General features: G+C 43.5%; 1 protein-coding gene and 1 long non-coding RNA gene across 3 annotated transcripts in view; one reads left to right on the forward strand and one right to left on the reverse strand.

The window, feature by feature from the left end:
• LOC102461263 (cadherin-10) overlaps positions 1-14766 on the forward strand; it is a 166043-nt gene that overhangs the window by 109002 nt on the left and 42275 nt on the right. For both annotated transcript variants that reach the window (XM_006112616.5, XM_075921416.2), the window contains exon 6: positions 5780-5967. In XM_006112616.5, the coding sequence (XP_006112678.2) occupies positions 5780-5967 (188 nt within the window). The remainder of the gene's footprint in view (positions 1-5779; positions 5968-14766) is intronic.
• Positions 1-14766, reverse strand: part of LOC112547772 (uncharacterized) — a 120267-nt gene that overhangs the window by 3817 nt on the left and 101684 nt on the right. Inside the window, exon 2 of the long non-coding RNA XR_012901751.2 lies at positions 1981-2031. This is a non-coding gene — a long non-coding RNA (uncharacterized LOC112547772). The remainder of the gene's footprint in view (positions 1-1980; positions 2032-14766) is intronic.

Raw genomic sequence — 14766 nt, forward strand, 5'->3', positions numbered from 1 at the left:
TGGAATGCTCTGGCCATACCTCTTATTCCCATCTGTGGAGAAGAAGGGTTGAATAGGAACAGGAGGGTCACCATGTTTGTGTTAAATGGCTAGCTAGGTGGATTTATGGTCACTTTGTGGTAGCAAAGCAGCATAACCTAAGCATAACTAATGATTGGACTCAGCTCATAACACCTCAGCATGCCAATCCTCTGATGATTTTGACATTGAAAACATGCATTTTGTGATGCAAAGGAAAGATATTTTATCCTAGAGGAGCTATATGTATAGATTACAAAGAAATATTTAGAGAACTGTGAAAAATTAAATACATAACTCTAGTTTGTATGTTTTGTTTTAACCAATATTTGATGGTTCACTGCCATTGCACATCCCATCAAATTATTTAGATTTTATTTAGGCATTAATAGGCTTCATTGATAAACTGCTTAGTTAAGATTTTAGTAAACACATCCCTTATGGAACTGATTTCTGAGCTGTGGATAAATCTAGCATATTGGTTTGGTTGTGATTTTGAGAGACTAACCATGATTTCATGAACAACTGCATGTCAGATAACTCATTATACAACAGTATCCTTCGTGGAACAGTCAGAGAAACATAAACATCTCAAAAATTTCAGGCCATTTCTCAGAAAGCTTATGCACAATTTCTCAAGTGTTTAGCTCATAAATGGAAACATCAGTTGCTATGATGAGTTTAGCTAAAGCTCATTGTTTTTGGTTACAATATGATAAAAGTGTAATCAGATAATTCTACCTCTGGTCCCAATGTGATATTTACCAACAAGAACATCCAATATAAATTCATTTATATTACCCAGCTCCTATGTCCTCACTTGAATGTAGAAATTGATGGGACTTGTCACTTTCAATGGGCTGTTTGCTCCTGAATCCCTTATGTACTTATGTAAATCTCCCTTATTCTACAAAAAAATCTGCCTCATTTTGCTCATGGAGTATGCACAAGCAGATAGCTGTCTCTTTGGGAGCAGGATTTCTACAATTGGGCATACAGGTACATTAGGGTTTGTGCTGCTACTGTTGCTGCTTCTCAGGAAATGGGCTTAAACCACAAGCAGAGAATCATAAAGTTAGAATAGACAACAAAGGTCATGTTTGGATTGATGCACAAATTTTCCCTAACTTCAGTTATATTCAGAAGTGGAGTTTTGGTTTGACGTCATCCTAGTGGATAAAAACAACCAAGTTAAATTGTTTGAATTCACTGGACTCACAAAGCTAATGGAATTAACAAATTCTTTCCCCCTTTACCTGAAGTCCAAGTTGTTCTGGTTGAGCATAAGTGTAGCAATCAATAATACTTTAGAATGGTTAATAGGAAACAAATAATATACTGTGTTATAGATGCTGGTGTCAGAAAATAAGCCTAGGTAGGAGCATGGCTTAAGCACTCCCAAGATGATATGTCTATCCTTACATACATACTCCAGAGGAGGTGTCCATGGAGCCCTGTTTTTTTCCTCTGGCTTCTCCCATTCCCTCCTCTTCCTCCCTCTAAACATAGTGACTAGCTCAGCTGAGGAGATCAGGAGTGTCATAGCTTGCTACTGGTACTGATATATAGCTAATTGCTTACACTCCAATGCAGGAGGAAGGAGGAAACATCTCATTCTGGTCTCTGAGGCACACTGCCTGACGGGCTATACAACTCTGGGTGTTGCCATTTATGCACTACCTTTTGCTCAGAATTGAGCCTACAGGCACAATCTAACACATACTGAGTTTGTGCCCCAAAAAATTTAAACTAAAAGACAAAACAAACAAAATAAGAGAAGGAGGGGAGTGGTCTGATACAGTGGCAATGAGGGATGTATAAGTACCTAGACAGATCATAAATGCAAAATGGTCAGGATGAGTGTGATGTTCCATGTATTTGGGGCAATATAGTGCAAAGTTCAGAGAATGTTTTGCATGCACCATGCAGCATTTTCAAATTAAAAAAAGAATAAGAACATACCTGTATTCCTTGAAAAAAATCAAAGTAACTGCTGTAGTCTGTTTTAAACACCTAAGAATATGGAAACGGAGATTAAATGTTGCCATGGCACCCTTAAGCTTCCTCTTCACGTGTACTGTCTCATGAAATATTGTGGGACATATGGCCTTTCCTCACAGTCTCACACAGCACTGAATAAATATTTATTTTATAAATATGAGCAGTGGGATTTTGTTGTCATTTTTGAATGATTAACAGATTATAGAAAGATTATGTACTAATGTAGCAAAGTACACAGATTTAAACATTACAGAAGGGTAATGAAAATGACAAAGTAAATATGAGTTAAATCATAGAGCTGGAAACACTGAGGTGCAAGGATGTCAAACTCATATTAATAAACAGAGCTAAATTCACTTTGGTAATAAAATAGTGACTCATCACCATGCATTCTGTAGCAGGGTGTATCAATAAACACCATGAATATATGAGAAATGTAATTTGACTCATTGTTCTCTGGTGTGATGATTGATGGTCTTTCTCTAGGTCAGTGGTTCCCAAACTTTTCGGCATCACACCCTTTTTGATTTTTGAGAAACCCTCACACCCCCGCCCTCCAATAGCAACAAAAATTGTTGAGAAAAAAAAAAGGAACTGACTGGGGCCGAAGAACAAATATAGCAGCAAAATGTAAGGGAGGGGGAGATTAATGGGGGGGAGGGGGGTTGGTCACCTCGTGCCCCCCCCCTGGAATTTCTTCATGCCCCCCCAGGGAGGCACACCCCCCAGTTTGGGAACCCATGCTCTAGGTGGATGCAGTTTAAAATCAATGTAATGTGCATTTTAATTATATTGGACAAACATTATATAATAACTGGAATAGATTAAGCTAGTTCCTAAAAATAAGAATAATCCTGAAACTCATTCCTATCCCCACAATGAAACACATAATTTCTGTGTTATGGATCTCCTCAGCAGGAGTCCATCTCTTCCGTTGCACACCCCTTTTTTAAGCTTCCTACCATTCTGTTAGGTATCAGGAGCAACCAAGAAGTGACTTGTGTTGTATATTGGGTTGTAGATATAGATCTTGTTGTTATGGTAACTGAGTAGGTCACTGGGGTCAGCCCAGCTAGTCTGGGCTTGTTCTAGTGAGTTCTGTGCTATGCAATAAAATGGACACTTGCACCTATTCCAGCTCTCTGCCTTTCCACTGATTTCTTCCTATGCTGTGAAACTCCCCACGACATAACAACTTGCCTTGATCTTGTTGCAGCTGCAATGGAAGGTTATCAATGTCCTTCCCAATTCATCTTATGCCTTTCTTTGGGGAAACATGCCCTCCACTGGCTCCGCTTAATGCTTCTGCTTGCTTGGGGTGCATCACCATTCCATAATCATGCAGTAACTTAGGTTTCTAATGTGCTGGGCCTAAATTCTTCCCATTTTGGATTTCTGAAGCATTCTGCAACAGTATTAGCAAAAGAAAAGTGGATCTAGATGGGACAAGTTTAAGGGAAGGAGAGAGAGCTGGACTTGTTTTCAGTGAGGGGAGGAGTAAGATTTCAACAGGCTTGGTTAAGCATCTGTTTTGGATGCTTTACTGAACTGAAGCTCCTAACCTTGGAGGTTTCTCCACTAGTAATTAATATAAGCTACATTTAGACAAAACAGGCAGTGATAAAATATTTGCTGCTGTGAACTTGTTAGATCTCTCAAATTGTTTGCATTTACCTGAGAGTCCTTTATGAAAAATATGAAGGGCAATATCCCTCTGGTTCACTATGTTTGCATAGGGTGTGCCTAATGTATTTCCTCTTTCAAGGAGGATATTGTCATAGCAGCATCTGTTTGGGTTTTTAAAAATTCTCTTTTTAAAAACAATGCTTGCTTAAAGCACAGTGTGGCTAAAGGGATTTCCCTCCTCAAGTTCTTGGCAGTTGAGTACAATGACCTCTTCCTGCATGTATAGATGAATGGCATGGATAGGATCCAGAACAGTAGATGGTATAGTAAAACTCTGGTTTAAATCCATTATTTATAATTGTTGATATTGATTTATCTTCATCTTTGCTCATCAGCATTATGCTAAAGCTTAAGGGTTTAAACTCTAGCTCAAAACCAATACAAAAGAGTTGTTTTTGTGCATACAATTTTAATTGTAGCGGTGAATATATAATTTGCTACAAAATGATTTAATAAAGCCTTTTTCCTCATGGAATGTTCATAAGAAGTTTTCAGTTTCCTGGAGCTTGTTTGCTATTTGTATTTTTTGTCATATCTTATTGCATTTTTTTTACCTTGTGGACTGAAATTCAAATACTTGAATTTCAAACTGTCATTTATAAGGGATTGATCAGAATAGTCAGGTGATTCTCTTTGTTTCTTGACAGAATGATATCGAATGTTCTCATGCAAACACATGCACATGAGAATTTCAAATCTGGTTTCTATGAATAGTTAGGCATTTGTCTTAAAATATGCTTTTTGCAAATATTTAGGGCAATCAAATTTGTAACTACAATATAAATATGAAAGCACCAGCCTTATTGCCACTATGATTCATTTTAAAAGTACAAATGAATATTTTTGCATTATTGGCCAAATAAATAGGATTGACACTCTTTTAACTGAAAAGGTAGATTTAAAAATTAACTAAAATGGTGTTTTCTTACAGGGACTAGAGCAGGATAACAGCCTTGGTATTTAGTAGCTGAAAAGTGTTTACCGTTCAATTATAAGGATTTTAAAATAGGTTTTCTTCGTGTCTTAGAATTACACATCATTTTAGAAACTGGGTATTTTATAATTACAGCATTTTTAGTATTAGGCATAAAGTAAGTGGTAACAATGAAATTCTATTATAATGTTTAATGTTTCAAAAATGAACAGAACTGTTTAGATAATGAGCAATAGAAGGGAAAGGGGGAAAATCCTCTAATGAATCAAAGGAGAGAACAAATACTTGAGGGCACTCAGCAGGGCTAATGCTGAAATAAGCTACGCAACCTGAGCTATGTGAATGGCTTAGCTTAAGTCAAAATAGCTTATTTCGGCTTTTAGCACTGTCTATGCAGTAGGAAGTCCGAGTTAGAGCATTCTTCCTCCAACTTCCCTTACTCCTTGTAAAATGAGGGTTACAGGAGTCAGAGTAAGAAGTCCTGCAGCTCAACATTATTTTGATATTATGTTGAAATAACTGCTTGCAGTGTAGACATGGACTATGTTTTTTCTGAATAACTGGCGTTATTCAGAAATAATGCTGCTATGTAGACATAGCTCCAGCAAAGGCTGTAGCTAGGGACACAAAAGTAAGTGAAATAAAAATGAGTGTGGGACATCTGAAAAAGGAGTATCACATGTCTACAATAAACACATCTCCCAAGGAACATAACTGAATATTTTTGTATATTTAGTCATATAGCAGTAGAGTAATTATTAGTATCTGAAAAGTATCAACACTATGTATGATTACACTAAAAGAAGGTTGCAAAGTCCAGCATACATGTGAGAAAATTTCATAATTAAGTTTGCCTTTACCACTTTAATTTGTCCCCCTTGTTGTAGGCATGTATACAGAATTGCATTACATAGCACAGGAAATCCATGGCAGAACTAGGAATAGAATCCTTTTCTCCCCTCTACTTTATGCTCTCCCCTCTTATAATCCTCTGCCTCATTCATTGTCCAGGCTCTGTAGTAAACGAAGCAGAGTTGCTGCAGAACAAATAGCACATGGTAATATATTTTACAACTGTACAATAATTCACAGTTTCTAAAAGTTATGCGTCTCTTAACTTGTTCTGTTTTTTTCTTTCAGGTACTATCCACCTCCGCATTCCAGAATCTTCCCCAGTTGGCACTGCCATTGGCAGTGTAAAAGCCACTGATGCTGACACTGGGAAAAATGCTGAAGTGGAATACAGAATTACTGATGGTGATGGAACAGATATGTTTGACATTGTGACACAGAAGGACACACAAGAAGGCATAATAACTGTGCGAAAGGTGTCTATAATCAGTTACAACTACTGAATGGTTTTGGTGTAGAGCGGTGGTCCCCAATGTTTTGGAGCTGCCGGGCGCCTGGGGGCGGTGCCACTCATGTGCTGCGCGTACGGGAGCGGGGCCACTCACAGGCCACGTGCCTGGGGGCGGGGCCAAGCATGAGCCGCCCGGGGCCAGCACCGGCATGTGCAGCAACCCCGGGCAGGGGCCGCCCAGGTGCCGTGCACCCGGGGGCCGACACCGGCATGTGCCACGCACCTGGGGCCAGGGCCGGCACCGGCATGTGTGGCGACCCCGGGCAGAGGCAGCCCAGATGCCGCGCATCCGGGGCCGGCACCAGCATGTGCTGCGACCCCAGGCAGGGGCTACCCAGGCGCTGTGAGCACCGGCATGTGGCACGCACCTAGGGCCAAGGCTGGCACTGGCATGTGCACCTGCCGCACACCCAGGGGCGGGGACAGCCCAGATTGCTTCGCAGGCACACATAAATGGCCCGGCGGGCGCCATGGCACCTGCAGGCACCGCATTGGGGACCACTGGTGTAGAGGATGTAAATCCCAATGTTATACATCAGACACTATAGAACAAATTATGACCACCCTTAAAAGCTCAGCATTTGCACAATTTATCACACAGCTATATCTTAGAGCTTGTACTGTTTCCCTGTTTTATTTAGAACAGGAAATAATCAGTGTTTGAGATCTCACTCTAAAATACTGACACTAATATCCCTGGCTGCGTCTACATTGGCAAGATTGTGTGCAAATACTTTTAACACAAGAGTTTTTGCATTAAAGTATTTGTGCAAGAGAGAGTCTACACTGGCATGTGCTTTTGCACAATGATGTGCTTTTTTGCAAAAGCATCTGTGCCAGTGTAGACACTTTCTTGCGCAAGAAAGCTCTGATGGCCATTTTAGCCATCGGGCTTTCTTGCGCAAGAAATTCATGTTGCCTGTCTACACTGGCCTGTTGTGCAAGAACAGTTGCACAAGAGGGCATATTCCTGAGCGGGAGCATCATAGTTCTTGTGTAAGATGCACTGATTTCACACATTAGAACATCAGTGTTCTTGCACAAGAACTCCCCGCCAGTGTAGACAGGCAGCAAGTTTTTGCGCAAAAGCGACCACTTTTGCACAAAATCTTGCCAATGTAGACATATTCCCTGATTATATTACAGGCTTGTTTGATGTTCGACTAACAGTTTTTCAGTAGGTGCTAGAAACAGATTTTAATGTATTTCACAGAGAGAGAAGGCAGTGCTCTGGTAAACGGAAATGCTATCTCCAAGAAATAAGTGTCCAGTAACTCTGTTTTGATAACTGTACTATCATAGGGAAACAACATCACAATCAGTAACAGCCAGCCAGGGTTTAGTAGCATGCAAACTTTATGTGGCAATAATAGCTGCAGCGAAGAGTATGGGATTTTCTAAAATGCCCAAGACAGTTGAATGTCTAATCCTAGCTAGAGTACTGTGGATATCACAGTACTGGTCTATACAGGCAGTCCCCGGGTTACGTACAAGATAGGGACTGTAGGTTTGTTCTTAAGTTGAATCTGTATGTAAGTCGGAACTGGCGTCAGCCGCTGCTGAAACTGATCAGTTTCAACCGCGGCTGAATCTGGATGCCAGTTCTGACTTACATACAGATTCAACTTAAGAAATCCAGGCGTCCCCAAGTCAGCTGCTGCTGAAACTGATCAGCGGCTGATTCCAGGAAGCCTGGGGCAGAGCAACTCTGCCTCGGGCTTCCTGTAGTCAGCTGCTGGTCAGTTTCAGCAGCGGCTGACTTGGGGATGCCTGGGGCAGAGCAGCTGCGATGCTGCTGGGTTGCTCCAGTAGCGCGGCTCCTCGGCACTACTGGAGCAACCCAGCAGCACCCCAGCTGCTCTGCCGCAGGCGTCCTGATTCAGCCACTGCTGAAACTGACCAGCAGCGGCTGAATCAGAACGCCTGGGGCAGAGCAGCTGGGGTGCTGCCGGGTTGGTCCGGAGCAGCGCTGCGGGACCAACCCAGCAGCCCCCAGCTGCTCTACCCCAGGGGTAGGCAAGAAAAGCCTGGTCTGCTGGGGGGGGCACTAGCTGCACCCCCCACAGCAGACCAGGGAGACGGGGGTGGCGGGACAGCCCCAAGTCCTCCACGGCTTTGCTCCGTCTCCCTGGTCTGCTGACCTGGGAGACGCGAAGCAAAGCCGCAGAGCACGCAGGCAGCGGGACAGTCCAGGCGCGCCACGGCTGTCCCACTGCTGGCATGCTCTGAGGCTTTGCTCCCCATCTCCCTGGTCTGCTGGTCAGGCCAGGGAGATGGGGAGCAAAGCCGCGGAGCACGCCCGCAGGGGGACAGCTCAAGCGCTCCCGGGCTGTCCCGCTGCGGGCATGCTCCAAGGCTTTTGGTCCTGTCTCCCTGGTCTGCTGCGGGGGTCCAGCGGCTTTGCTGGACCCCCCAGCAGACCAGGGAGACCGGGAGAAGCTTTTCTCGCCCCAGAGGACATGGGTGGCAACCCGCCGCCCGTGAGCTCTGGGGCGAGAAAAGCACCATTCGTAAGTGTGGATCCGACATAAGTGTGGATCCGCGTAAGTCGGGGACTGCCTGTATTACAAAGCTTAACTACAATGTTCAAGTCTGTGAAAAATGTCATGCCCTGTGTGGTGTAGTAAGGTCAGCCCAAGCCCTGCTGATAACACATGGAGATGTCAACAGAAGAATTTACCAGGGTATGTCTACACTACCCCGCTAGTTCGAACTAGCGGGGTAATGTATGCATACCGCACTTGCTAATGAAGCCCGGGATTTGAATTTCCCGGGCTTCATTAGCATAAGCGGGGAGCCGCCATTTTTAAATCCCCGCTGCTTCGAACCCCGTGTAGCGCGGCTACACGGGGCTCGAACTAGGTAGTTCGGACTAGGGTCCTATTCCGAACTACCGGTACTCCTCGTGAAACGAGGTGTACCGGTAGTTCGGAATAGGCACCCTAGTCCGAACTACCTAGTTCGAGCCCCGTGTAGCCGCGCTACACGGGGTTCGAAGCAGCGGGGATTTAAAAATGGCGGCTCCCCGCTTATGCTAATGAAGCCCGGGAAATTCAAATCCCGGGCTTCATTAGCAAGTGCGGTATGCATACATTACCCCGCTAGTTCGAACTAGCGGGGTAGTGTAGACATACCCCTAGAAGTTAACTTAGCTACTGCATCTTATAAAGCTGTGTCTACACTACAAAGAAAAATCAGAAAAAGATACGAAAATTGCGAACCTCAATTTGTGTATCTTTTTCCGCTTTTCTACCGAAAGTGGTGTTTCTGACATTGGCCCATCTACACATAGCCAAATGTTGGAAACAAAACCCACCTTTGTAACATCCCTTCTTCCTCATAAAATGAGGTTTACAGGGATGCCAGAAAAACGCATCTGCTTTTCCAAATTTTTTTCAGAGAAGCAGACACATTCTTTGGATGCGACAGAGTTTTTCTGGGATAATGAAAAAGCTCTGTAGTCTAGACATACCGTTAGAGAGGTGGCTTTATTATGGCAACAGAAGAATGCATTGAGTAAGTAACTACCCTACAGCAGCACAGTGCTTGCACTTCAAGTATACACATACCCTTAGTTTCAGCTATGTGTCATTTCCCAGTGAAAATGAGTACATGCACAAATGTTTTATGTAGTATAGTTTTGTGATCAGGCCATCATTCCTGCAAATTTTAAAACAAAGGTATCACTGTATATCATGTCCCTCCCCCTGGGCAGCACTGTGAATTCCATACTTCTTGAAAGAATCTCATGTTCCTCTTCCTTCAGTGCTGCAGAGCACATATTTATAAATGAGCCAAAATATTTGGCTTTTAATGAAACTGGCACAGATTTTTGCTGGAGCTTGTGGCTTAGGTGGGAATTCATTGTCTTCTTATTTTTGTGTACAGATTGTGGATCAGTCTTAAAATCATTTGGTTTGTATTGGTGGTAGAGTTGGCTTGTTGCAAATCATTAATCACCCATAGTAGCTCATTTTTCCACCTGTTTCAGAAGTGTTCATGAGCCCTACCTAGTTTCTGTGAATATATTTGCTTTACATTGAAGTATTTACTGAGAGTTTGTGGGCATGAATTTACACCTTTGGATTGTTCATAAACTGTTGAATTAGACTATTTGCTAATGAATATTCATATATGTAGTCTAGTCACCTAAATAACAGTTGTATGGTTTTATTCATACTTTCTGATTAGACCACTCAAACTTTTAAAATAAGATAATAATGCATAATGGTTATGGGGATAGCTAGAAGACCTCAGTCCTCGTTTTGTTTCTTTGACTGTGTCCTCTAAGATGTTCGACATCTTTCCTGTACATTGGGGTGGAGGACCTAAGGCCCAGGAGCTGGATGCAGCCCCCAGCTTACCAGGACCTGGCCTTCGAGGTTCAGGACATCCTCCCCAGCACTGAGGAGCCTGATCTGGCACTCCAGCCCCCGCTGCCTCCTTGCAGGGCTGGAACACACAAAATCTACTAACCTGGGCCTCACTAGACCACTCAAACTCACACTTGCAGCTTTTCCCTGTAGGAGTGTATAATCACTAAGGCTACGTCTACACTGGCCCCTTTTCCGAAAGGGGCATGTTAATTTCACAGGTCGTAATAGGGAAATCTGTGGGGGATTTAAATATCCCCCTGCGGCATTTAAATAAAAAAATGTCCGCCGCTTTTTTCCGGCTTTTAGAAAAGCCGGAAAAGAGCGTCTACACTGGCCTCGATCCTCCGGAAAAAAGCCCTTTTCAAAGTAGGAATAAGAGATCTTCCCGGGAAGATGGGGAGGGATGGGGGGCATTGGGTGGGTGGCTCTGAGCCGTGCCAGGTGCAGGGTCTGCTAGCTGGGTGCTGGCAGGCTTGCACCTGTCACGGGCACCGTAGCCAGCCCGTGCCCCTTTAAGGGGTCCGGGGCTGGGAGGGGGGACAATAGAGTTTCCCTGGTGTTGGCCAGAGTGGCCACCAGGGAAAGCTGGGGAGGGCTAGCCTCCCACTAGTTTGAATTAAGGGGCTACACACCCCTTAATTCGAACTAGTAAATTTGAACTAGGCTTAGTCCTCGTAGAATGAGGTTTACCTAGTTCGAACTAAGCGCTCTGCTTGTTCGAATTAAGTTCGAACTAGTGGAGCACTTGTGTAGCGCCTATCAAAGTTAATTCAAACTAACGTCCGTTAGTTCGAATTAACTTTGTAGTGTAGACATACCCATAGTGACTAGATGGCCTTTTTAACACCAAAGTTCTGTTTATTGTAACAGTAGGAACAAAACTAGGAAAATGCATTTTAAAACAGCACACAGTCCGCGTGCATGTCTGTCTCACCTAAAATTATATCATTTCCTGATGGTAACCTAAGCAGCGCTAACTTCTTCATACCCTACAGCAGTGTCATATGCCTGTCTGCTTTCTCTCAGCAATTACTATCTCTCTCTTGTAATCCTGCCTGTGTTAGGTCATCCTTTTGTGTTCATCAGCTTTATCCTGTTCTGACGAAAACGATTTTTGTAGATTGGCTGGAGAGGAGGCAAAATCATTCAAGTTAATAGTCCCAGCATTGCTTCTTAACTCTTGAAATATTCACTGAGGGATGGCTTATTTTGAGCCATTCGTTTTCTTCATGCCTTTTTTTCCCTAGACAAATTCCTGTTGAGTGAAACCAATATAGTATTAACAAAAAAATGTCCCTTAACTAGGCCTTCATGTAGAATTCATAAATTATTACAGAGCAGTTCTCATAATCCATCTCAAATAGCTCACAAGGAAGAACACAATTCTGAGCTAATAATTATTTGTGCAAAAGCATTTAATAGAATCATAGAATACTAGGACTAGAAGGGACCTCAAGAGGTCATCAAATCCAGTCCCCTGCCCTCATGGCAGGACTTAGTACTGTCTAAACCATCCCCAATAGACATTTATCTAACCTACTCTTAAATATCTCCAGAGATGGAGATTCCACAAACTCCCTAGGCAATTTATTCCAGTGTTTGACTACCCTGACCGTTAGGAACTTTTTCCTAATATGCAATCTAAACCTCCCTTGCTGCAGTTTAAGCGCAGTACATCTTGTTCTATCCTCAGAGGCCAGGAAGAACAATTTTTCTCCCTCATCCTTGTGACACCCCGTTAGATAGCTGAAAACCGCTATCATGTCCCCTCCTCAGTCGTCTCTTTTCCAAACTAAACAAACCCAATTCTTTCAGTCTTTTTTCATAGGTCATGTTCTCTAGACCTTTAATCATTCTTGTTGCTCTTCTTTGGACCTTCTCCAATTTCTCCACATCTTCCTTGAAATGTGGTGCCCAGAACGGGACACAATACTCCAACTGACGCCTAACCAGCGCAGAGCAGAGCGGAAGAATGACTTCTCATGTCTTGCTCACAACACACCTTTTAATGCATCCTAGAATCATGTTTGCATGATTTAGAATGGTAAGGCATCAAGTTCATCTTCATGAATGAAAATGAATAATATTGCCCCAGAAATTACAAAGAACCAAATTCTACGTGCGTTTGTGAAGATATTCATGAGTCAGTTTTTGTATTATTCAGTCAGCTTTAATTCAGGACCAAGTGTACCTTCAGTGCACAATCCAGTGCACCTTCAAGTAGTGAATAACTAACAGATGGATAACTAACAAGTAGTGAATAACTAACAGATGAATAACTAACAGTGGAGTTCAGCTACTACTCCACTCAAAATGTAGATTAAGGATCCCATTCAGCATTAATTTAAATGAAATGTTAATACATGCTTAATAGGAATGGAATAATGTAGGACTTAACTTCATGTACAATGTTAAAATGGTGCAGGTGCACTACTGCATCTGTGCCACTTTAGTGCTTTAGGCCAAGCCTACAATGGAAAGTTACCACATAATAAAGCAGCCCCCAGTGCTGTAACTTCTGAGGTGTCCACACTGGCAAGGCCCTTAGTGCACACTGCACACTAGCTCTGCAGTTAGTGCACTCTGGGTAAACCACCTCAGTGAGAAGCGTAGATCCATTGTGGTGTAGTACTGCATTTTGACTAGCCTCTGTTACCCTTCCCACAATGCTTGTTCTTGTTTCTCTGGTCATCTGTTTGAACTCTACTGCCCTGATCTCAGGTGACCAATCTTCAGACCCGCCCTTTGAATTATTTTATGTGAAAGTCACCTTCCTGTTTGCTCCGCCTCTTTCCAGCTGGCCATGCCTGCTCCATAAACCAGTAGGTTTACCATATTTGAACTTTCAAAAAAGAGGCCACCCCTGAGAGGAAGAGTATCTGTATCAGTATCTACCAACTCACATTGTATTAATGTGTTATATATCATCGGCTAAGTCCAGCTTCCCATACTAACGTTGTCAGTGGCACACTCCACAGTCATTCTGCACCTGCTCAGCCTGTTATTGAACCTCTTCTTGCTACTGCCAAGGCTCCTTGTGAATGTCTTCTTGAGACACAGCATTAAGGGATGGCAGTATCTCCAGGCATCACAACAGGCATTTCCACTTCCCACACAGTGATCTTCTGTTCTGTGAAGAAAGTCTCCACTTGCAGTTTCCTGAACAGGACAGTGTTCCAAAAGATGTTTGTGATGCACTTTTCCAGACCAGTCTGCGTTAATGTCTGTGAAATACCCACAGTGATCCACAAGCGCCTGCAGAAAAATGGAGAAGTACCCCTTGCAGTTAATGCACACAGAGGCTGGGTGGTCTGCTGACCGAATTGGAATGTGTGTGCCATCTATTTCCCCACTGCAGTTTGGGAAACCCATTCAAGCAAAGCCATCCACAATTTCATACATGTTACCCAGAGTCACGGCCTTTAGGAGCAGGATGCGATTGATGGCCCTGCACGCTTCTGTCAGCACTAGTCCAACAGTTGACTTCCCCACTCCGAACTGATTTGTGATTGAGAGAAAGCTGTCTGGAGTAGCCAGCTTCTGCAGTGTGATCACCGCGTGCTTCGCCATCGGCAGGGCAGCTCTCACTCGCATGTCCCTGCGCCATGTGGTTGGGGCAATCCAGCACACAACCCCATGAAAGGAGCTTTTCTCCTCCCAAAGCTCTGCAGTCCCAGCCACTGCTCATCATCCCAAGCTTACATGATCCATGTTTAATAGTGATAGAAATGTAGCCGTGTTAGTCTGGGGTAGTTGAAGCAAAATGCAGGACAATGTAGCATTTAAAGACTAACAAGATGGTTAGTCTTTAAAGTGCTACATTGTCCTGCATTATGATCCATGTTTGTTACTCAAGCCAAAAGTGATGTTCCGCTGTGGTCAACAAGAAATCTCATGTTGTTGAGTCCTCATTTTCACATTGCAGCTTCAGGAATAACTCAACTGCCATTCCTCATGTGCTAGTGAGACCTACTCGCATTCTCATCAAAAGCTGGGGATCCATTCCCACACACTGAGGAGGCAGAGCACACAGCACAGAAGCCATTGAAAGATGGTCGAAAGGGAAGAGATGCTCCGTGGGATAGCAGTCCAGGGTGCACCACTCCGAAAGGCGCTGCAAGTCCCACGAGTGTGATCATGCTAGTATGCTGGCAGCCGACAGTGTGGACACCTCACTGCTGTGCTCTGTGAACAGTGCTATAACTGTCAGTGCTTTACATCTGCCAGCATAGACAAAGCCTGAGTGAAGATTCTGCTCTGCTGAATCTTCTCCTATCAGTATAATATATATCCTGGAGAGGCAGTAGCTATGTTGATGGGAGAAGCTCTCCCATCTATGTAGCACTATCTACATGGGGCGGCAGAGGAGTTAGGTCAGTAAAACAACA

The sequence above is a fragment of the Pelodiscus sinensis genome, chromosome 2 (genome assembly GCF_052426305.1).
Source record: "Pelodiscus sinensis isolate ZL-2025 chromosome 2, ASM5242630v1, whole genome shotgun sequence".
Lineage (NCBI taxonomy): Eukaryota > Metazoa > Chordata > Testudines > Trionychidae > Pelodiscus > Pelodiscus sinensis.